The 22,014-nt window shown below is 38.9% G+C and overlaps 1 protein-coding gene and 1 long non-coding RNA gene across 3 annotated transcripts in view; one reads left to right on the top strand and one right to left on the bottom strand.

The window, feature by feature from the left end:
- LOC111858151 (F-box only protein 11-like) overlaps positions 1–16,946 on the bottom strand; it is a 34,158-nt gene extending 17,212 nt beyond the window's left edge. For both annotated transcript variants that reach the window (XM_023839628.2, XM_023839629.2), the window contains exons 1-10: positions 16,644–16,946; positions 5,345–5,472; positions 5,109–5,190; positions 4,878–5,022; positions 4,562–4,691; positions 4,320–4,403; positions 3,874–4,006; positions 3,550–3,656; positions 3,273–3,384; positions 3,047–3,153 (exon numbers count right to left, since the gene is read on the bottom strand). In XM_023839628.2, coding sequence (XP_023695396.1) covers positions 3,047–3,153; positions 3,273–3,384; positions 3,550–3,656; positions 3,874–4,006; positions 4,320–4,403; positions 4,562–4,691; positions 4,878–5,022; positions 5,109–5,190; positions 5,345–5,472; positions 16,644–16,731 — 1,116 coding nt within the window. In that variant the 5' untranslated portion in view covers positions 16,732–16,946. The remainder of the gene's footprint in view (positions 1–3,046; positions 3,154–3,272; positions 3,385–3,549; positions 3,657–3,873; positions 4,007–4,319; positions 4,404–4,561; positions 4,692–4,877; positions 5,023–5,108; positions 5,191–5,344; positions 5,473–16,643) is intronic.
- Positions 15,486–17,398, top strand: LOC111858152 (uncharacterized). Its single transcript, XR_002841518.2, has 2 exons — positions 15,486–16,547; positions 16,940–17,398. It is a non-coding gene; the product is annotated as an uncharacterized lncRNA (long non-coding RNA).
- The last annotated feature ends 4,616 nt before the right edge of the window (positions 17,399–22,014 follow it).

Below are 22,014 nucleotides of genomic sequence, written 5' to 3'. Positions count from 1 at the left end.
TGATTTAGAGGCTCTTATCTCATCGGACTCTTATGATATTATAGCAATAACTGAAACGTGGTTGAGTGATAAGGATGGACAAGAATATAATATGGATGGTTACACATTGTTCCGTAAAGACCGTATAGGTAAGAAGGGAGGTGGTGTTGCAGTATATGTAAAGGAAATCTTGCAGGCAAGGGAGCTTACTGATATAAGTAAAAGTACGGAAGCTATATGGGTAAAATTAGATGCTACAAACTCAAATAGCCTAATTGTCGGTGTTTGTTACAGAGCACCCAATGTAGCTGCTGAGGAAAGCAGATTGTTATACAGTGATATTAGGATTATGAGCAATAAAAATGATGTGGTAGTTATGGGTGATTTTAATCTACCGGGGATACAGTGGGACATTGTTGCTGGCTCTTCTGAAAATGAACTTGAGATGGTGGAATTAGTACAGGATTGTTTTTTTACTCAGTTTGTTAACACCCCTACCAGGGGAGATGCCATTCTTGATCTTGTTTTGTCTAATAACCAGGACAGGATTGGTAAATTAGATGTTTTAGAACCACTTGACAGTAGCGATCATAACATGGTTAAATTTGAGGTTAAGTTTAGTGCCCGAAGAGCAAAGTCCAAATCAAAAATATATAATGTTAGGAAGGCTAACTTCAATTGTATGAGATTAAAACTAGAAACCGTGAACTGGATGGAGTTAAATAACAAAACTGTTGAAGAGGCATGGGAATTTTTTAAAAGCACGTTATTGCAAGTACAAGAGGACTTCATACCTGTTTCTAGCAAAAATAAATCTAGGAAATTGCAACCTAGGTGGTTTAATAGGGACATAAAGTATAAAGTAAGGAGGAAAAGGGCTTTGTTCCAGAGATGGAAAATAACTGATGATGACATAATAAAGCAAGAGTATCTAAATCTACAGGCTGAATTAAAAAATGACATTAGACGAGCTAAAAGGAATGTCGAAAGGAAGATCGCATTGGAGGCTAAGGATGACGTTAAAAGTTTCTTCCAGTATTTTAACTCTAAAAGAGCTCTAAAAGCTGAAATTACTAATCTGCAGGATAGTAAGGGTCTTATAATTGAAAACGACATTGACATAGTAAATGAGTTCAATGATAGTTTTGCACGGGTATTCACTGTCGAGGACACTAGTAACTTACCAGTTCTTATTACTAATTCAACATCGTCTATAACTAATATATATATAACTGAAGCTGATGTTTTGCAAAGCCTAGCTAAGCTCAAAATAAATAAATCACAGGGCCCTGATGGCATCTTACCTATAGTGTTAAAAGAGATGAGGGATATTATTTGCCGACCCTTAACATTACTGTTTCAAAAATCCTTATCTGAAGGTGTGGTACCTTCTGATTGGAAGCATGCCAACATAACGCCCATTTTCAAAAAAGGGGATAGAAGTAATTTGTCAAACTATAGGCCAATCAGTCTAACTTGTATAACTGGTAAAGTTATGGAGGCTATAATCAAAGAGAAAATGGTAGATTACCTGGACTCAAATAACATTTTGAGGGATAGCCAGCATGGATTTAGGAGAGGTAGATCCTGTTTAACAAATCTGTTGGAGTTTTTTGAGGAAGCTACTCAGGAAGTTGATGATAAGAAGGCCTATGATGTCATCTATTTAGATTTCCAAAAGGCTTTTGATGTTGTTCCCCACAAGAGGCTCTCACTTAAACTCAAAGCGACAGGTATTTTAGGAACTGTAGCGACTTGGATTGATAACTGGTTAACGGATAGGAAGCAGCGAGTAGTTATAAGAGGCTCGATGTCACAGTGGGCCTGCGTTCATAGTGGGGTACCGCAGGGTTCAATTTTAGGACCACTTTTGTTCCTAATTTACATAAATGATATAGACACCAATATATACAGTAAACTGGTGAAATTTGCAGATGACACCAAGGTGGGTGGTGTAGCAGATACTGAACTAGCGGCTCAGCAGCTACAGCGGGATCTTAATTTAATTAGTGACTGGGCTGACACCTGGCAGATGAAATTTAACATAGACAAATGTAAGGTACTCCATGTAGGGAGCAGAAATATAAAGTACAGGTATTTTATGGGACCTACTGAAATAAAGGTAGCTGATTATGAGAAAGACCTTGGTGTGTATGTTGATGCTTCCATGTCTCATTCTCGCCAGTGTGGGGAAGCAATAAAAAAGGCCAATAGGATGTTGGGGTACATCTCCAGGTGTGTGGAGTTTAAGTCAAGGGAGGTAATGCTAAGATTATACAATTCCTTGGTGAGACCTCACCTAGAATATTGTGTACAGGTTTGGTCACCATATCTTAAAAAGGACATAGCGGCCTTAGAAAAGGTGCAGCGTAGGGCCACAAGAATGATTCCTGGTCTTAGAGGAATGTCATACGAGGAAAGGTTATTTGAGCTAAATCTGTTCAGCCTCAAGCAAAGGAGACTGAGGGGGGACATGATCCAGGTCTATAAGATTCTAACAGGTTTGGATGCTGTTCAACCGAATAGTTACTTCAGCATTAGTTCAAATACAAGAACTCGTGGCCATAGGTGGAAATTAGCGGGAGAACATTTCAAACTGGATTTAAGGAAGCACTTCTTTACACAGCGTGTAGTCAGAGTATGGAATAGTCTTCCTGATAACGTAGTGCAAGCTGAATCCTTGGGTTCCTTTAAATCAGGGCTAGATAAGATTTTAACAACTCTGAGCTATTAGTTAAGTTCTCCCCAAGCGAGCTCGATGGGCCGAATGGCCTCCTCTCGTTTGTATAGTTCTTATGTTCTTATGTTCTTATGATTCACTATACAGGTTGTAATTTGGCACAATCAAATTTCTGTGCATGTTCCCTTCCCTGGGGCAGTGTGTGGCTCAGTCAATTGGACTTTATTGGAAGGTCACCGGTTGAAAACCAAAGGTTGTCAAAGTGATTTCAGCATTGGGCCCTTAAGCAAGGTCCTTAACTGCAGTGGCTTTGAGTAGAAGCGTGTGCTATATGAAAACCAAGCACAACGTGCACGCCGTGTCTCTTTAAGGCGAAGTATGTCATGCCTGTGCATAGTCTGTGATGTAAAGTCCCACGTTCTCACAGTCGCTGATGTTGCAGTGCTTGATAGTGGGACAGGCACCCTGACCACTTACACATACTGCGGAACCCACTGTTGAAACAGAACAGAGAACATTAACTGAAACATCTGAACTATTACACTTATGGGAAATCAGTAATTAAGTTTTTAAAAAAGAAAAATTTGTTAGATGGGTGGACAGACTGCCATACCTGTACATGTGCTCCGTATGACACAGTAATCTATAATCGGGCTGCAGTTTACAGTGATCTCTAAGCAGTGGTGGGCATTGTGGTGTTGGGCAGACTTGTCATCAGGGTTGAACTATAGGAAAAACACAAATACTGACTGACAAGCTTCCTTTGTTATTTATTTTCAATTTAAGTTATTTCTACAATTAAAGTTCTAAGTGCTAAACAGGGACATAAAATCGGTACTAAAGAGAAGACGGAAGATGAAATGAGTCTGAACAGGACAACAAGCACCCACCCTGATGGTCATGTAGCCCACATAGGCATCCTCAGATCCTTCCATGAACACGAATGTGGAGTCCCGGGTGTTCTCGATAATCACCTTATCTGCTACCTTCCCAGGTGCTAAAGGGTTTGTAATAAAAAGGGCAGCAATTCTTTGGGTCACACAAAGAGTGAGGGGAAAGATATTTTACGTGACTATAACACACACTAGCCCTCAAAGACCAGTTTTGAAATGGTTCTTTACACAGATTCATATTTCAATCACACATGAAAAACAAGCTATACCAGCAAACACATAACCTTAACCATTCAGCAGAAACTCCACAAGTTAACATACCAGCGCCAATCATGGTAATGGGTGACTCGATGTAGATCCACTCGTCATTGTAAATCCCAGAGTGGACAAATATAAGTCCTTCAAAATGAGCTTCCTGTACGCCACCAAGAGCATCTTCGATGGTGTCGTAGTACTGAAGGGACATTAGCATCAGCATAATGGAGTGCGGGGAGGAAAAGAGCCTTTAAAAATCTAGAAAGTTCTTATTTTCTCATATACCAACGAGTAGCACTACTTTCCATAACCAGTTTAACTATAATTTGCATGAACAGTTATGTGTTGCCAGAAAGACCAATTTAGGATCTACCAAAATAAGGCCTTTTGAGAAAAGATTTGTCGAAGAGACCATTACAATAAAATGGGAAAATTCAATAAAATCATGAGAATTGCTCAATAAATAATACTAAAGCAGAAAGCAAAGTACTGGGATGGGGATGTGGTCTTACCAACATGTTCTCCCGTCCTTTGTACCTGGCAGGGTTGCTGTAGAAATGCTCAGCAAAGCCAGGCTTGACATGAGCTCCCTTGCACTACAAACAAGTTAAGAAACAACACTCTCATAGTGTAAGGTAATGCAGCACCTGGGCGGACAAATTATATGTGACGACACCCATGGTACTCAGACAAACTTATCAGGTAAAACTTCCACAGGAAAAGGTACAGGCGCACACACACAGGAGAGACACACCAGCTGCTGAAAGCTCTCCTTCCAGGGGTTTGACTGCTCATACTCCTCAGGATTAATCTGGTAGAACTTTCCAGGCTCAGGGTGCATCATAGGGCGTGTGTACTCAAATACTTCCATGTAAAGCCTCTTCCTATCAAATGGAGACAGAACATATGGAACAGGTGAACTCCACTGTAGGTCACTTAAAAAGCTCTGTATATATAATAATTCACTACATGTATACATTAACTCAACAGCTGAAGAAACAAAGACGATTCAGTGTAGCAAATTATCCACACGACTGGGGTGGAGGGCAGCATGAGGCTGGTTGGCTCACCAGAGGATGGGGTCATTGGCCAGCTCACTGAAGCGCTTGCACACACGTGCTGCCTGACAGAGGTCCTGCTCCAACAGGTAGGAAAAGATCTTCAGGACCACCTCATCGGGCAGCTTCTCCTGGAGGTACTGCTCAGCTGGAGCAGCTGAGGGGGAACAGACCAGACATTTTTATTAAATCATTTTTACCACCAGCCCAGAAACCAAGGACTACTCATTAGCCGGCACTAACCTGGCAGATCCAGAGATTTCCCTGAGATCCGGGGCCTCTTGGCTCGAGGCCCAAAGGTTTCTGTGGCTGAAGTAGAGGCTCCCTGCAGAGAGAAGTAGTGGTGAGGGGAGATGATCACATCCTACCATAACTGAGGAAGAACTGGTAATCAGTGAAGACAGTAACCGTACACTGCTGATCTATACAAATACAATAAAACGGCAGGTCAACAGAAGCAAGGACAGATAACAGCCAACCTCCATAGGGCTCTTTCCTGGGCAAGCAGTCCTCTTGGACAGCAGAGACTTCCTTCGTAGTTGATAGGGACTATTCTGAGCTCCAGGACCAGATTCTTCAGCAACCATGTCTGCAGGAACTTCATCATCTATGGCCAGAACACACCATACAGGCTGTCAGTGTGGCAGTTTCACAGTTCTGTGTAGTTATAATGAATGGTGAGCTTTCCAGACTGCCATCGGCCATCTGCACTAGGACTGTACCACTGTGCAATATTAATATTGATACTGCATGTTGTGCACATGAATGTGTCACATCATACACACCAGAACAGTCAATTAGGCCAAGATTAGGCATTACCGCCATATTATCTAGACATTATACAACATTATCTGAGGTCTTCTAAAGTAACATTTCTTTGCAGTTCCAGTATTTTGAAATATTGGGGACAAAATCTGCCCAATGCGTGGGGGGGGGGGGGGGGGGGGGCAGAACACAGTTCATCAATATGTTTGGCAAAACATTTTCACTGTCATAGGTAGGGCTGTCACGATCACGTCACGATGTAATTGTGATTATATGATGCATGTACAATAATCACCAGGGTTTTAGATGACGGGTGAAACGTTAGTCCAGATGCCACCTTTCCGGTAGTATATGGAAGTTTACTTACACTCACAGTTTGGTAAGCAGATTAGTGGTGTGCCTAAAATATTAATGAGATGCATAGTGACGGCCAAAAGTTAGTGATCTGTATAAATTTGACGGATCCTTAGGTTTAATAAACATGTCGGACTTTAAACTGCAAGAAGTACCACCACACCAACATCTTTTTACCTTGTTTGTCCACAATATCTCTTACAAAAGATGTTCAGTGCCACTTCAGTGCTTATCGCTTCCATGATTTACTAAAACAATAGCATGTGGCGAGCTCCGCTAACTGAATTTAATAAGCATAAGGATACTCTGAATTTATACAGACTACTGACTTTTGGATGCCACAATATGCTTCTCATTAATATCTTATGCACACTGGTAATCTGCTTACCACATTGAGGGCGTAAGTAAATGTCCGTAAAGTACCGAAAAGCCGGCATCCGGACAAATGTTTCACCTGTGATCTAAAGCCTTAGTGATTATTGCACAAGCGCCATATAATCGCGATTATAATGCAACATGGTTGCGACAGCCCTAGTCATAGGAATCAAACTTAGCAAGCTTTGCAATTTGCTGTCAAAAAGTATAACATTTAGCACTGATCCTTTTGCATGAACTCTACATGTACTCTCTGAATTGATCATAATTATTTTCACCCCTGCTGTCAGACTTGCTCGCAGATAGATTTCTCACAAATGCACCACACTAACAAAAATGACTGAGGAGAAAGGTGAACAAGAACTAGTCACTAGCAGACATCTGCATTCCACTTGAAATGCATGACCAAGTGGGCTCTGCCTAATACTAAAGCTTTAAAAAAAAAATTCAACATACTTTTTAATTATTCCTGCCTCATGGGATTACACTGCTCAATTAAAAAAATAAGCTTCAAAGACAAAGCATACTTTATTCATTCAAGATATGGTTGGGTTTGTGAGAAATTTAAGTGACAAACAGCAAGGATGTAAATTATAATGACTGGCTCAGAGTACCCATGCAATGCAAATTTTCAACTGATTTAACATGTACTAGGTAATCTTGAAAAGGAACAATCATTATATTTGCAAATTGTGTTCCCTATGAAAGAGTAAAAATGTTCTAGGGAAACAAACCCACCGCCCTCCATCACCCGCTTGGTAAATCATAATTCTGAAATACATGGCAAAATAATGTTTTCGAAGATAACGTATAGTGTGGTATAATGTCAGGACAGTATGGATGTACAAAAAGCCTGATCAACCCAGGTGATTATCATGGTTCTGCAATGTGAGTATTGCATGTGCATAACATGCAATGTCAATTTTAATATCACACACTGCCCAACCTTAATTCAGATTGATGGTTCGTTGAGCATGCCGAGTGTGCATGACACTCACTAGCAACAAACTCCATGTATCTAAAGCAAAAAAGTTGCAGCATGATGCATTTGATTTAATTTCCCTTACTTGACATTGTACATCTATGTGATTATTGCACATTCGCACATTGTAAGGATGATGTGAATACAACATATTGTGCAGCCCTAAGCCACAGCATTCTTTATAAATGCCCACAATAAAAATTGTACAACTTTACTAGATATCTTCCCATTGAGCAAAACGTGAGGCATAACTGATTATCTGACAGGTTGCTGATGAATATCATCCAGTAATCATGGTGAGTCATTAACACTCATCTTTGGCTTGATGTTCCTAAGATCCCTCATGAACACAGCACTATTTGCCCTTTAGTGAACTAAGCTAGATGGCCATTAAGGGTGTCAAGAAACATCATGCATCACGATGAATCAATTATCAAAGATAGACGTGTTTTAGAGGGGTTTAGTGATATCTATCCATCTAGCTTTGTTCTGGTGGGAGTTGTCTAGTTTTGGCGGTATCAGCTGTAGACATGTAGGACTTCTCTCAAATATAATGGGAGTGAATGGCCTTCATTCTGTGGTGATTAAAGGGCCTGAAAAATACATCTGAAAATTTCAACAGCAATGTCTCTTACCAGAAATCATGGCCCGGTTATTGAAGATAATTCAAAGACTTTGAAGTAAAGCAGCTTAATCTAGGAACTATTTTCTTCTACTGAACTTCACACACCGATTGTATCACTGAGCAGAAGATACAAACAAAAGCACCCAGATAATATCTTCTGTGCAGTGATACGACTGATGTGTGGAGGTCAGTAGAAGAAAATAGTTTGTACATTAAACTGCTCTTTTAAGAAAAGTAGCTTTGTAATAAATTTTAAGATGTCAAATGTTCTACACTATGAACTCCTTTTTTGCTTTAGAAATTCCCCAAACATTCTACACTGTGTTCAGACATATAATAAAACAGCTGCGTTGACACGGACAACCTGTGTAGGTCTATTTTTCCCCCATGCAGAAAACTGATCAGGAATCAATAAGGGAATTGTTAACAGATCAGATCGACAAGCAGAATCAATAATTAATTTGGTATTGATAAAATCTCAAATTCCCATTCCTAGTGCCGCAGGAGGGTGAACTTGAAACTTACGAGGTAACTTGAAACTGCATCATCACAACTGCATCAAAAAGATGAGTGACATGTCACATGGGGTGGAATTTGGACAGGAGATGATTTTGCATGACAGTGAACTGCCCCCAAAAAGGTTATCACATTCATGCAGGACAATGCCCCTTCCTAGGGATTAAAGCTTTTCATAGATTGACCAAGAATGGCTTGGAAGGTGACTGAATTATGACCTGGCTCTTTTTTCGCATGACTTGGGTCCAGTAGTTCCTAGTGGAGGTTGACTAAAGTGTGAGATTTACCAAGGTGTCAAGTGGCAAGTAGTGCACTTCTGACAGTAGTTAGGTGGTCCTAAATGCCTCAGCTAATATAGGACATGAATGAATCAAACATCTGACTGGTTCAATGGACAACAAGCTCATGATGGTCAGTGAGAAGAAAGGCAGATATACAGCACACTACACTTGATTAATGGGATTGTATATAACAGCCAATAGTTTCTTTCCTATATGAACTTCATAAACCTGTTTTTCCATTATTATTTCTGTCATTGGTGAAGACAGAACAATCCATTTAGTTTGCCTAATAATTTATTTTATTTTTGTTTGAGAAAATAAAGTACTTTTCCTGAGTTTACTTGGAGCTAAAGAAAACTTCTGAATTCACTTTTATAAGTCTGTCTAAGTGTTGCTAAAAATTATCACCAGGAAAAGTACTTGCCTGATAATTCTGTTTATTTCTGGGTCACGCTGCAGGTAGACACTCAAAGCAGTTTACTAAATGTAAAATGGCAGGATAGGGCTCAGTAATAAAGGTGAGCTTTGAGAAACTCACCCCTGTTTTGTGGTGCAGAACAATACCAAGCTTTTGTGAAATGCTCCTCTTTTGTAGCCAAGTACTGTAAATATGGTCAAGACTCTAAGGAAGCCAACTAGCTAGCTAAGTAAAAAGTAATGTTAGCCTTAGAGATGCACAAAATATTGGTCAACATAGTGGTATTGGCCAATATTCATTAAATATTAAGATCTAGGATATCTTTATTGTCCCGGAGGGGGAATTTGTTGTTCAGTCAGCAACATCCACAAACATCACAAAATAATAAACAGATAATAATACATCATAAAAATCTGTCTCGTTTAAAAAGAAAAAGTCAAAGGATGATAATTACAACATTAAAATCACACAGTTATTTAAAAAGCCAGTTCAATCTGGCTTTTCTCTTTTGAGGCTGAGAAACACTGTGACAAAAGCCAAGAAGGTGAGCCCTGGTGTTACCGATCTTCTGTGGTAAATCTCTAAAGCATCATTATATTAATTCAATATTGCATAAGTTTGCTTGCTGGAGAAACAGTGCATAGTTTGCTGAAAATGTTTTTGCAATGTAGTATATCATTGACTGCTGCACTTAATTGTACAAGATTAAAGGTGTATAGATTCATTTGCAGAATTTAACGTTATTTCATGTAAATTTCAACGTAATTTTATGTGAATACTGAAAAAGGATGGACGAGAAACATGAAAAACAATCTAAGAGCTTTCAATAAACACACACACAAAGAAAAATATTAGGTTGCATGTAGCATTTATAAACAGCCTATGACCTGTATGTCACATACAGTGGCTAGAAAAATTAATTCAGTCCCCTTAGTTATCAGATTTGCCTGAATTACAAGGGATATATACACATATTCTTCCTGTCACTATTTTATTGCAAACTCAGTCTCTTAGTAATTTCAGTCAAAATCATACACAGCATTAATTTTAAACAAAGAATAGTCAATTCTCCACATTTTAGACTGTTGAAGGAACAGTCTTCTGGCCTATTGCCACAGCAATTTTTTACATTTGATAATGACTAACAAGTCTATTAATCAATATGACTATGCAAAACAAGAGTAGAATAAGGATGCACTGATCGACTGGCAGATGACCAGAAATGGCTGATTTTTGCTGTGATTGGCATTGACTGGCACTCACCTAAATATGGCAGATTTTATCAAGTAGTTGAATGTGTTACTTTTTGTCCCAAGTTAGTGGTGGCTGATATGGTAATATTTTATCATAGCTGGTTGCAACTGTATTCACAGTGCACATTTCAGAGGCAAGCATTTCATAAGGCTTGCGACAACACAAAATTTACATTTTCTTTTTAGCTGAGACTTTTGTCCATAGTGATGTACTAATAAGGCAAATGGCACATTACAAACATACATGCTGTCAAGGCATTGACTAGGCATAAGTGTAGCCAAGATGAGCTTCCAATGAATGTCCATGTACAAGTGCACTACTTAACAGTACTATTATATGGTCAGAACCATCCGGGAAGCACCTATCACGTAATGCCTGTGTGTTCGGAGGCTGGAACAGAACTACAACAAAAACAGACCAATGTGAAATTCAGCCTGCAGAACACCTAAGCGCTGTCGGTTAGGGCTGGGCGATATCATATCGATATTGCATCGTGCATGTGCAATAAACACCAGGGCTTCAGATGACAGGCACAACATTTGCCCAAGCGCCAGCTTTTCGGTGCTATACAGACATTTATTTACGCCCACAATTTGTTAAGCAGTTTAGTAGTATGGCTAAAATATTAATGAGGCTTTGTATGACGCCCAAAAAAGTCATTATTAGTATAAATACGGCATATCCTTATGTTTAATAAATGTGTCAGACTTTGAACTGCAAGAAGTACCACCACACCGCCAAGGTCTTTTTACCTTGTTTATCCAGAAGATCTCCTCTTTTAAAAGATGTCGTGGCTGCTCTTCTTCACCAAACCGTCGTATACCAAAATTGTATTATGTGGTGTGCTCCGCTAATCGAATTTAAGAAACAAAGTTTATGCAGATTACCAAAACACATCTAATTAATATTTAAGCCATACTACTAATCCTCTTACCAAATTAAGGGCGTAAATAAATGTCCGTATAGCACCGAAAAGTTGGGGTCCGGTCAACTTTCTGTCATCAGAAGCCCTGGTGATCATTGCGCATGCGGGATATAATATTGCCCAGCCCTACTGTCGGTATCATGTGATTTTTTGCAAGTACGACTGGCTGATTCTAATTTTCTTCCTAAGAACTATAATTGACAACATATATAAACAAAAATCAGCTTTTTTTCCAATGCAAAATTTTATTTTCATAAAAAAAAAAAAAAAAGTTAAACTTTACAACTTCCCCTAACTGCACCAAGTTACAGGATCTTATTGCACTTAAACAAGTCTCAACATAAAGTGCTCTGTCACTCTGACAAAAAATCTTATGTACATCTAAATCCACATCACTAATGAAATAAATGTTGGAAAAAGAGTAAATCATTTTGCCATACCAGAAAAGTTTATCCAAAGAAAAAAATGCTGACCATAATCCTGTTTACAGTATTGCAAACAATGGGAAAACAATGATTAATTATCTGAAGAATTGTTCTTGTTGGTAAATGCCAAAAATCAGGTGACAAGCTACTTGGCTATAGAGCTCTCTGATATTTTTAAATGATCAGTCTAAATGACAATATTGAGTCCCTGATCTGTAGTGCTGATCATCGTTCTTTAGTCTCTGCGGAAACAATACGTCTGCGTGTCAGAATTATTTATGGTTTAAAACAAAAGTTGAGTTAAAAACAATTTTTTATTTTTTTTTTAACTCTTTCTGAAATGTAGGCTAGAAGGCTGAGCTGATAGCCAAATCATACATTTGTTGTTGCATATTCTTATCTGGCTTTGTGTGTAGTCTGAGGCTGTTTTTCCACTACTCCAGATTCCATGATTTTGGCACTTCAAGAGAACCAAAATTATGGTATTTCAAGGTGCTGGATTTCCACTGGCATAAAAACTTGTTCCACCTCTGAATGACATCACTACACAAAGCAGGGTATTTTGTACTGAATTCAAAAAATGGCTATAGTACATCATAAGGCTGGGTGATGGGTTATATTAATAGCAATACTGCATGTTATGCATTTCTCACATCACAAGAGCTGCTATAGCAGAGCTGAGATCAGGCTTTGTCATACCTCTCATACAGTCCAGATATTACAGCATGGGGTGATTGTTTCACTAAAACATTTTTACTTTGACACAGGAAAGAAAACTTAGCAAGTATTGCAATTTTAATGATTGTCTCTCTTCAAAATGATCTAGTATATGTTTAAAAAAATCCATCTAAAGTTTACGTCTGCTGCTTCTGCATGAGCGTGGCATGCCTTCACTGAAGCAATCAGCGTTTAAACCACTACTAGATGGGTTTCAGAGGAATTTTGAACTACTTTTTTGCTTTTTAAATATCCCAATATTTATTACAACAAAATCACATGATGATATTTACATTTTTTCCAATATAGTGCAGCCCTAGTGTATTATAGGTAACATCTTCCAATCAGATCACAATTAAAGCTTGGGTCTCTTCATTTGTCCAAGCGTACATTGTTATTTTTGCATAACACACTTCGTTTATCGTTGTTTTCTGAGTTTTTCCACTTGTTTCAAGACACTGATTGCATTGCATTTCAGAGAAAAGCTATTTGCATAACCAAATCGACTATGAACACGCTTGCCAGTCCTACCCCAAAAGTACTAAAAAAAAAATCCAGCTAATTTGGTACTTTGGGTACTGGAACTTTTGGTACTGGTATTAGACCAGAAATCAATCAGTCATCAGATCTTTATTTATATAGCACTGTTTTAACCACATGCTTTACAATGTGCTTTACAGACATTTAAAAGAAAAGAATTTTTAAAAAGCATACACAGAAAAAAAAATTGTTCTTAATACTATTTTTAAAACATAAAAATTCTATTATTTTAAAATACCAGTAAAACACAGGACTTTAACCACAGATGTTCTTGGTAAGGGACTGTAGACCACCCTCTCTGGTCACTGTAGCAGACCACCCTCTCTGGTCTTCCTGCAAGGGGACCCTAAGCCTACTTCACCACTAAAGGCGATAATCACCAGTTAGTCACTGTCAGACACAAACATCAGATTACAGTACTTGTCTGACATGATCAATTACTGATACTGCTGTAACACCCAGCCCTACTGTACAATGTTGATATTCATAAAACTTTGAAACATTGTACACAGCATATACTGTATAATCAAGCAAGTTCAAATCAAGACAGATGGTTCAGAGGACCACACCCTAAACAGCTTAAAAAGAACAAGGGTGAAAACTGGTATTTTTGCCTAAGCCATTTCCACAATACATCACAAGGTGCCATTAAATATGTCTGGCATAATGAAATAAGAAAATATTACTCCAGTTTTTGGGTCAGCTCCAGAATTCTGTTGAAATTGGTCAGATTTTCCTGAGACCTGAATGGTAACGGCCCCCAATGAAAACACATAAGTAGTGTTTCCTGTGGATGAAGTGTTTTGGCCGAGGGGCAATGTGACCAGGGGGTTGGGGGGTACTATTGGGAAAAAAAAAGCAAAAATATTATTGTTTTGTGATGTCATTTTCTGTGATGTCATGACTAATTTTTTTTTTGCAGTTTCTAAATTCCTCAATAGTTCACCCATCTCCTGTGCTTCACTCAACAACATAACAACAGCCTAACAGCATTTCATACAGCCTAACTGTATGTCACTAAATCGAACTTAGTCGGTTTGTTGTGGGACGGATGTTGCGTACTCCCAACTAATAACAATGCAGTGAATTAAGGGGGAGAATAGCCCCCTCGCCCCTTCTCGAACTGGTAATCTGTTACGGTTTTGCATTCACACTGGAGTCATGTCAGAAAGTTACCGCTATGTTACTAGGTCACCAGGGGATAGATTAACGGTTGATTTTACTTTACTTTTTTTTTTTACTCCCATTTCCACATCACCCCATAATAGTAAAATAGCAATATGCAGTATAAGCAGGTACCAGTGTGTGTAAATGGGGTATAAGAGTGAGAAGAGAGATTTTTGCCCCCACATAATGACATGACAGTTTTGTTTACCTGTCTTGCCTGTTTTTCTTTTCCTTGGGAAATACCCAAGTAAGCTCATTCTATTATAGCTTTATCGTCTTGCTAAATGACATTGCAATATAGCCTGTTAGTGCCATTAACCAGCTGAACTCCATAATATGTATATGGAGGGTGGGGCGGGAATCAGGCTTCCTGAACAAGTCACCAAGGCATTGGATTAATGATTGATTGGTTGGTTGAATACATGTTTTTTTTTTTTTTTGCCATGGAGGCCTGCCATGGCATAAAGTTACCAGAGGAAACACTGATATAGGCATTTCATACTTATTTCTTAAATATCAATGAAAACTAATAAAAAGGCAGCACAAAGAACATTTGTCATGGGGTTTTATGCACATTTCTAAACAAAAAAGGATTTCAGCTGGACCTCATGGTCATGGGTACAGAAAGTTAACTCACAAAAAAAATTATGAATTAGTGTAAAAGACCATATTGCTTGCTGATAACAGAAAGGAAGCACATATGTATGCTAATCAGGGATTCGAGCCTTCAGGTTAAGTTTGACGGCAATCGTGTAAAGTATTTTCACTATTCACAATGGACAGGTCGGCAACTTATTTTGCAACACAAAGTGGTGAAACGTGTTAAACACAATAGATTCTGTACATTAAACTACAGATAAAACTTAACAGTCACAAGCAATTTTATTAAAAGTGCTTCAGTAAACACCCTGCTAGGCCTATATAAATTTGCTTCATTATAAGCTAGACATATCATGTAATTAACGAACCACTGTTTACTAATCAAGCACATTCGCCAGGCAAGTCATACGTTACTTAAAACGTGGAGTTCCTTATATTTCTTGTCATAATATAATGGCAACCGAAAACATTTAAATAACGGCTTACTACATAGTTACAGTAAAACCTTTAAGAGTTTTAATAGCCTTATACGCTCTTATGCTGTAGTAACTTGACAGTGTACCACGCGAATTACGACTAAAGTCTCAATTTACATCTCCACATGACCCACATTGCTTAAACTCGTCTAAAAATAGCGAGAGCTAGTTAGCCTTTCACTAGTATACGGGGAGATTTATAAAATGCAGCTATATTGGGGCGGCTCTGTCCTATTAGTTAACCAGCAGTGGCTGCCTGTCGTTGCTTTCCCGGAGAGAAAGGGTTATTGGGGTAGCTCTGCGCTAACAGCCCTTAGCCTTTCGCTAGGATAATAGCCGCTTTATAAAAGCCAGTTATCTGGATAGCTCTGCGTTAATAAGCGCTTATTAATGAGCCTTTCGGTGGCTGGGAATAATATGCAGTTATCGGGATGGCTCGTTTAGTTAACGAGCAGAAGCAAGACGCCGTTTTTGTTCAGGAGAGAAAGGCTGCGATCAGCTGACAGGCTACTTCGCAACAAAATGACATTACAGGGCTGTTAATATTTCCAGTCATTTACATTTAGAGGCTTCCCTGAATCGAAGCCTCTTTCGAGGGCCGTCTGAAAGCAAAACGTTTCCACACAGATGTGTTAATGATTTATTAGATGGTTTAGGAAAAGGGGTGTTTCCTCAAGACAAAGGTGTCTGATCATCTGCAGCCAGAGCAAGGCCTAGTAAACCGCTCACTATTTTAACACAATGTCATCAGCAAAGCACCATTGAGACGTGGTCACTGCTATAAAAAATACAGAATTCTGCCTTTGCATGTTTATATTTTCAGCGCTTTGGCCACTGACAAATACATCTAAATAGGAGTTCACAATTATCAGCACCCCACGAAAGTCGCAGCAAATCCGCACTATCCTCGATACGCCAAATCGCAAAGAGTACAGCCGAATTCTAAATGTAATATTTAACATGAATAAAATGAAGTGTCTGCCGCAAGTAGGCCGGATTAAGCAAACATACATGTAATTGTAATATGCTAACCCTGGAGATGGGAGAGCCTCGGTAGAAAGAAGACAGCGCTCGGGAGACACCGTCTCCGCTTTCGGTTCGTGCCCGACGGCCCGGGCTCGTACCGTACGGTGCACTGCAGTTTTACGTGTGGCAAATTTATCAGGGATTCGGGAAGCAAGACGAACCGAACAAAGCGAGGCCTTTTCAACCCAGAGGCGAGGAGCCGCGGCGTTTCCTACCCCCATACTGCGCCCTGAACTGTAAGTGAGGAATGGTGATTACTATAGGATTACCACGAACGATTTACCGAAAAATCAGCCTCTGTCCAAAACCCTTTCTATGGAAACATTTCTTACCTCTTTCTCCGTTGTGCCTCTCCGGCTGCACCGGACGCGGCCTCGACACTCGCCTGGGTCTTCTGCTGGTCGCTCTGACGGAGTTCATTTGCGGATTTGGTTATTTAAAATTAAACGCAAACCCAGCCCTCCTGGTGTGACCGATAATCTTAACATGCAAATGTAAACTCAGCAGGCTTCCTGGTGTAAAGCACTACGGCGCTGGCAAAGGCGAGTTGCGTTTTTCGGGTGTTATTTACGTTTTTCTCGCTGCTGCCCCTTTCTTAGCCTCCCTCAGCTCCGTTTATCTCTTGCAGGAGGAGCCATTTACTCACAGAGACACGGCAAGGGGAAAAAAATCACAAGGCAAGAACATCCACCAATCGCTTACTACGTTTCATCGCTTTGGCTTGCAGCTGCAAATAGAAATGTTTTTCTAAAATGCTTCCCTTCGATCGGTCCAACCTCAGTATCAGAGTACACATCACTTGGCGAACTCGGAAAAAGGGCCAGAACGTGTTTCCTACCAAGATCCGGGATCGGGATTGGGATTGGGATATATGGCCGCCTCGTCACTGAATGTGCCGCCCTCTCTATCTTCTCCGGTTCCCAGGATACAATGGCACACACTATATGAAATGCCTATATAACCCGGGGTAAATGCAGTCTGTAAATGAGTCTGTAAGTTAGTATCAGCACGACATTGTGTTGTAAAAGCAGAATGTATAATGATTCATATTTAATTTAAAATTGCATATAACAGGTTGACACAGCTACTCGGTCTCAGACTCAGCTCTGTGTGTGTTCCCTCCCTAACATCGTTCAGGTAAAATTCTGACTGCATCAACAATCCCAAGCGCATGTAAGTGGTTGCTGAAAATGAATTACAGCATATACAACTTCTATATCTATTTCATGGCCACTATAATTAATTTGAGGCTATATCAACTGTAGATCTATTGGCATTACAGTAACACATAAAGTAATAGTATTTCATTCCAAAAGAACTGATTACTTGTTTAATAGTAAAATTTGAAACGTTTAAGGAAAGGCAGCTCTTTACTAGACCAATGGATTTCCTTAAAGCATGAAACCATGTAATATGATACATGATGGCATGAAACCATGTAATATGATAAATGAAGACTTCCAATAGGTAATATTAAGATTTACTTTTTGTATTTGATAATCCATCCATCCATAACTGCACTTCCAGTGCACTATTACAGTATTACCTGGAGTTTATCACAGGAAGCTTTGGGTATGAAGCAGGAACACCCTGTATGAAATATCAGTCATTCACAGGGCATTGTGGGCAATTTGAACAAAATTCACCATAAAGTACATTTTTGGACTGTGGGAGGCAACCCACTGAGAACATGTACATTTCTGACCCAGAAACGGTAATGGAAATCATGCAACCCAGGAATATAAGGTTACCTGGATATACAGCAAAATTTACAAGACAGAAACAAAATGTAATTTTGAGACAGGGAACTTTGGATAAATATAATCTTGATTAGTATAATCAGCACAGGTTACTGTTGTTGGGCTGTTCCTCTATGTAATCTGCATAAACAGCAGAGATTGTGGCATACTAAATGCATGTTCTAAAGCCTGCAGAACTACCATCGTATGTAGTGTAGCAAACATACAGTGTAGCATGGACATAAATTATGGGGGGTGGCAACCCCCTGAATAAATCAAAACCAACTAATTAACCCCCCCACCTATATGGGTAATGACCAACGTTCAAACCAAAGTTATGCCCTTGGAGTGTAGAGCAAAAGACTTCAAAACACTTGAAATGAATCATTTACAGATCAAGAATATGTCATTATTTGTCATTATACGTAGGGCTGGGCAATATGGCAAAATATTTTACAGTGACATTTTTTAATATATAAAAAGATTTTGATTATTATCACCATATAGTTCAAGTCATTATTTACTTCAGTGCTCAATTTAGATTTTAAATTCTCTTGCCCTTAAGTCAGAACATGCGAAAAGATGACAAATTGAATGGACTGCAAACTGAGGTCTAACAAATAAATCAGACAAAAATTTATTTCCTTGTCATAGGGCTAAACAACAGTACGTTTTGTTGCTAGGTTTTGTTCACTGTCTGCCTCGCTATTTGTTCCAGGCAATGGATTTGATTAGGGTTGGGTGATATGCCCTAAAAATAATATGACAGTATTTTCAGAGATTTTCACAGTATTGATATTTCTCACAATATTCTAAAATTCATATATAGAAAAAAGTCAAATATGACAGGTGGTTTTGAATTTTTTTGATTATGATGACCACATTCTTTTAATAATAGCTATAAAGCATGTGACAAGTATAATGATAAATTGCACCAACGACAGACTCGTATCTTGATGGAATTTGTGTAAAAATAGCACCTTATAACTGTTCATTATGCAAGAAAACAAGTGCTTAGTGTCACGCCCAGCTCCGTCTGATCCTAATGTGTGCCACACCCACCTCGTTACCTCCTGTTTTTGCCTGATTGTCATCACCTGTTGCCTATTCCTTTTGCCTTGTCTTGTGTATTTAGTCCGAGTCTCAGTCAGTCTTCCCCAGATTAGTCATTGTAGTGTCATGTATTGTCATGTCTGCTGTTTCGATGTCTGCCCGTATCCCATAATAAACCCCGACTTTCCGTATTACCAGCTCTACTTGCCTGCTTCCCGGCTCGCCTTCTCCGCAATCGTGACAGTTAGGTTATATCATGATAAAAAATTCAAATTGATGGTGCTATAAATATTCATAATTACCATACAATATTTTTTATCGATATATCGCACAGCTCTAATTATACCCAATGTGATTGTAAAACCAGGGTTAGGTAATAATAGGTGCTATATGCAGTGTTAACATTTTGATCACAGCTGTAACAATTTTTTAAATACTATCTGTTCCTTTATAAAGTGTCATTATTATTATTATTATTATTATTTTCTGTGTGCTTTTAAAACCAAGAAGCCATTTCGGTTACAGTTTTAATCAGATTATCTCATAGGTCAGTCAGTATACGAGGAATTACAGATGGAATGCAGGTGAATTCAACTGCTGTAACCAGACTGATTTATACTGGAACCTCCCTATGTATGCTCACATCAAGTTTAAGTCCTTGGATCCATTTATCAGAGCCATTAATGGACAGGCACCCATCTCCATCAAGATGATTCTTAAGACCTACATCTCATCTTGACTGTTTGAGTCAACAAATCAATGCCACTTGGAGATCCTTCCACCATGTGAGAAGTCTTACTCTAGATGTTTCTCTGTGTGAATGAGTTGCTGAAATGCATTCAGTCATTTAGTCTCTTTTAACCTTCAAGTAACACCTCAAGATCCTTGTGTACCTCGACTGGCCAGATACCACTCTATGTTCCCTTAATGCTCTCATTGTTGCACTTTGCTGATTTGAATAGTTCTCTTGTTAGGCTTAAAAGGTATTGTCTCACTTTTGCTCGAATACTTACATTCTTTCCATAATTGCATTTATTGGAAGCTTAGCCTAGCTGCACTTATGTCTAGTTGATTCCTTGACAGCCATATATTTATAATGTGCTATTTGTATGTTGCTTGTATGTTGCTTTGGAAATGAATGGATCACAACCTGTCTTATTATATGTCACAGTCTTGTGCTTGTCGTTTTTCTTATTTGTATTTTTTATTTATTTGACTAAATCGAACCATGCAAGAATTCCAGTGTACCTGTACTTCTGTCCCCCTACAAATGGGAAACATAGTTTCAATTCAGTTCAATTCGACCTATCAATCCTCACACAGGTTGTCACTCTCTGTCCGAAGAAATAAGGGAGGCCATCCCTCCTTTGGGTCCATGATGACAAAACTTACCCCAGGTATTGATTGTGCAGTCTGAGAATTGTATTTGTTCAAAATAGCACATGGTATTTTATTCCTCAGATCACATAGTAATATGTAGGATGGATGGCAACTCTAATCCTCGCATTGCCCAAGACATAAATGCATGAATGCACTGATGTGCTCCTATTGGACACCGCCCCCTACAGCAGGCTTGTGCAATAGAGCTGCAGAAGCACTGTCATTATCTGTACCAGTGTCTGTATCTGTGTGTGTATCTGTTCAACCAGCAAAATGATCTGTCTCTGTATGTGTATTCAGTTAGTAGACCATAAGTGTGTGTGGTTTATACCAGAAGTCCCTGTAAAATTGTAGGCCTACCTTCTATGAATCCAATATTTATTGGTAATGCAATTATTGTGCCTTAACTAAACTTTAACCAGACTACAGTGAATGGTCATAAATTGAAAAAATAATCATTGTAAATTGAAAGACTTGTATTGCCCATGATAAATTTCACCGACTCCACTGTAATGCTACCAGTAAAAATTTCTGAGCAGGGGTGAAGGGGGCACAAAGGAAAAAGAAATTTTACAATATTCAGAAAACCATCTCTTGCCCCACAGAGAATCATTGACCAGCACAATGTTCCTGGGAAGTTGGAAAAAAAATTTCAGATTCACAAGATGGCCTCTGCAGTCCTTTCTATCCTCTGCTGCCACCTAGCAGTGCAACTTAAATTTTGGGGCAATTTATTTTAAATCAGGTGTAGATCTTCATCCATATAAAGTTTCCTACCAAACTTTTTAACTATTCATAAGGTCAAATGTGGTCTGCAGTCACACTTCACTTTGATGCCACAAAGCATCTTTGCATTAATTTTAGAGTGATCCATCTCAAAATTTGATCAGTTCCAATTCTTTATGTGTGCATTGTGTTGGCAAAGTTTAAAAAGGTCCTTCATATATAGTTTTAAAATTATCACTCTAACAGCATCAAGTGTCAAAACTGTTTTATTCTGTGCTATCACTATGTGGTGCTGCCTCATTTTTGGCATGAACTGTCTCAAACTTTGATCTAGTTTGTCATCCAGGCCATGTGGCTGCAATGTCTGAAAATGATCTGTCAAGTAGGCTACTTTTTCAGTTAACAAGAAAGTGTCTGTGGTGCAATGGATCAGTATCAAAACCACATGTATTGCTCATTTGGAGAAGTTGACATCAACCTACCAAAATTGATGGAATCCAACTATACCACAGCTGGTGCTAGAAACTGAATGTTACTTTGAATAATACAATAAAAAGCATGGTAAGATAACGATATGATGAATATTAATGAGATAACAATATGACCAGCTGATCACTATCACAGAATAAGCAACATGTTGTACAAAGGAATTGACACAAAGTTCTCAAAATTGAGGTTCAGAAAAAAATAGGACTAATATCTCTTTAGGGTAGTTTAGTGGCTGTCACACCTCCAGGCTGCTGGTGCGATTTTTAGCCCAGGCTCTGCATGTGAGGAGTCACCATGTTGCCCAGACTTGTGTAGC

Source organism: Paramormyrops kingsleyae, chromosome 20 (assembly GCF_048594095.1).
Source record: "Paramormyrops kingsleyae isolate MSU_618 chromosome 20, PKINGS_0.4, whole genome shotgun sequence".
Taxonomy (NCBI): domain Eukaryota; kingdom Metazoa; phylum Chordata; class Actinopteri; order Osteoglossiformes; family Mormyridae; genus Paramormyrops; species Paramormyrops kingsleyae.
The sequence above is the reverse complement of the archived record's forward strand: the minus strand, read 5'-3'. Positions and strand labels throughout refer to the sequence as shown.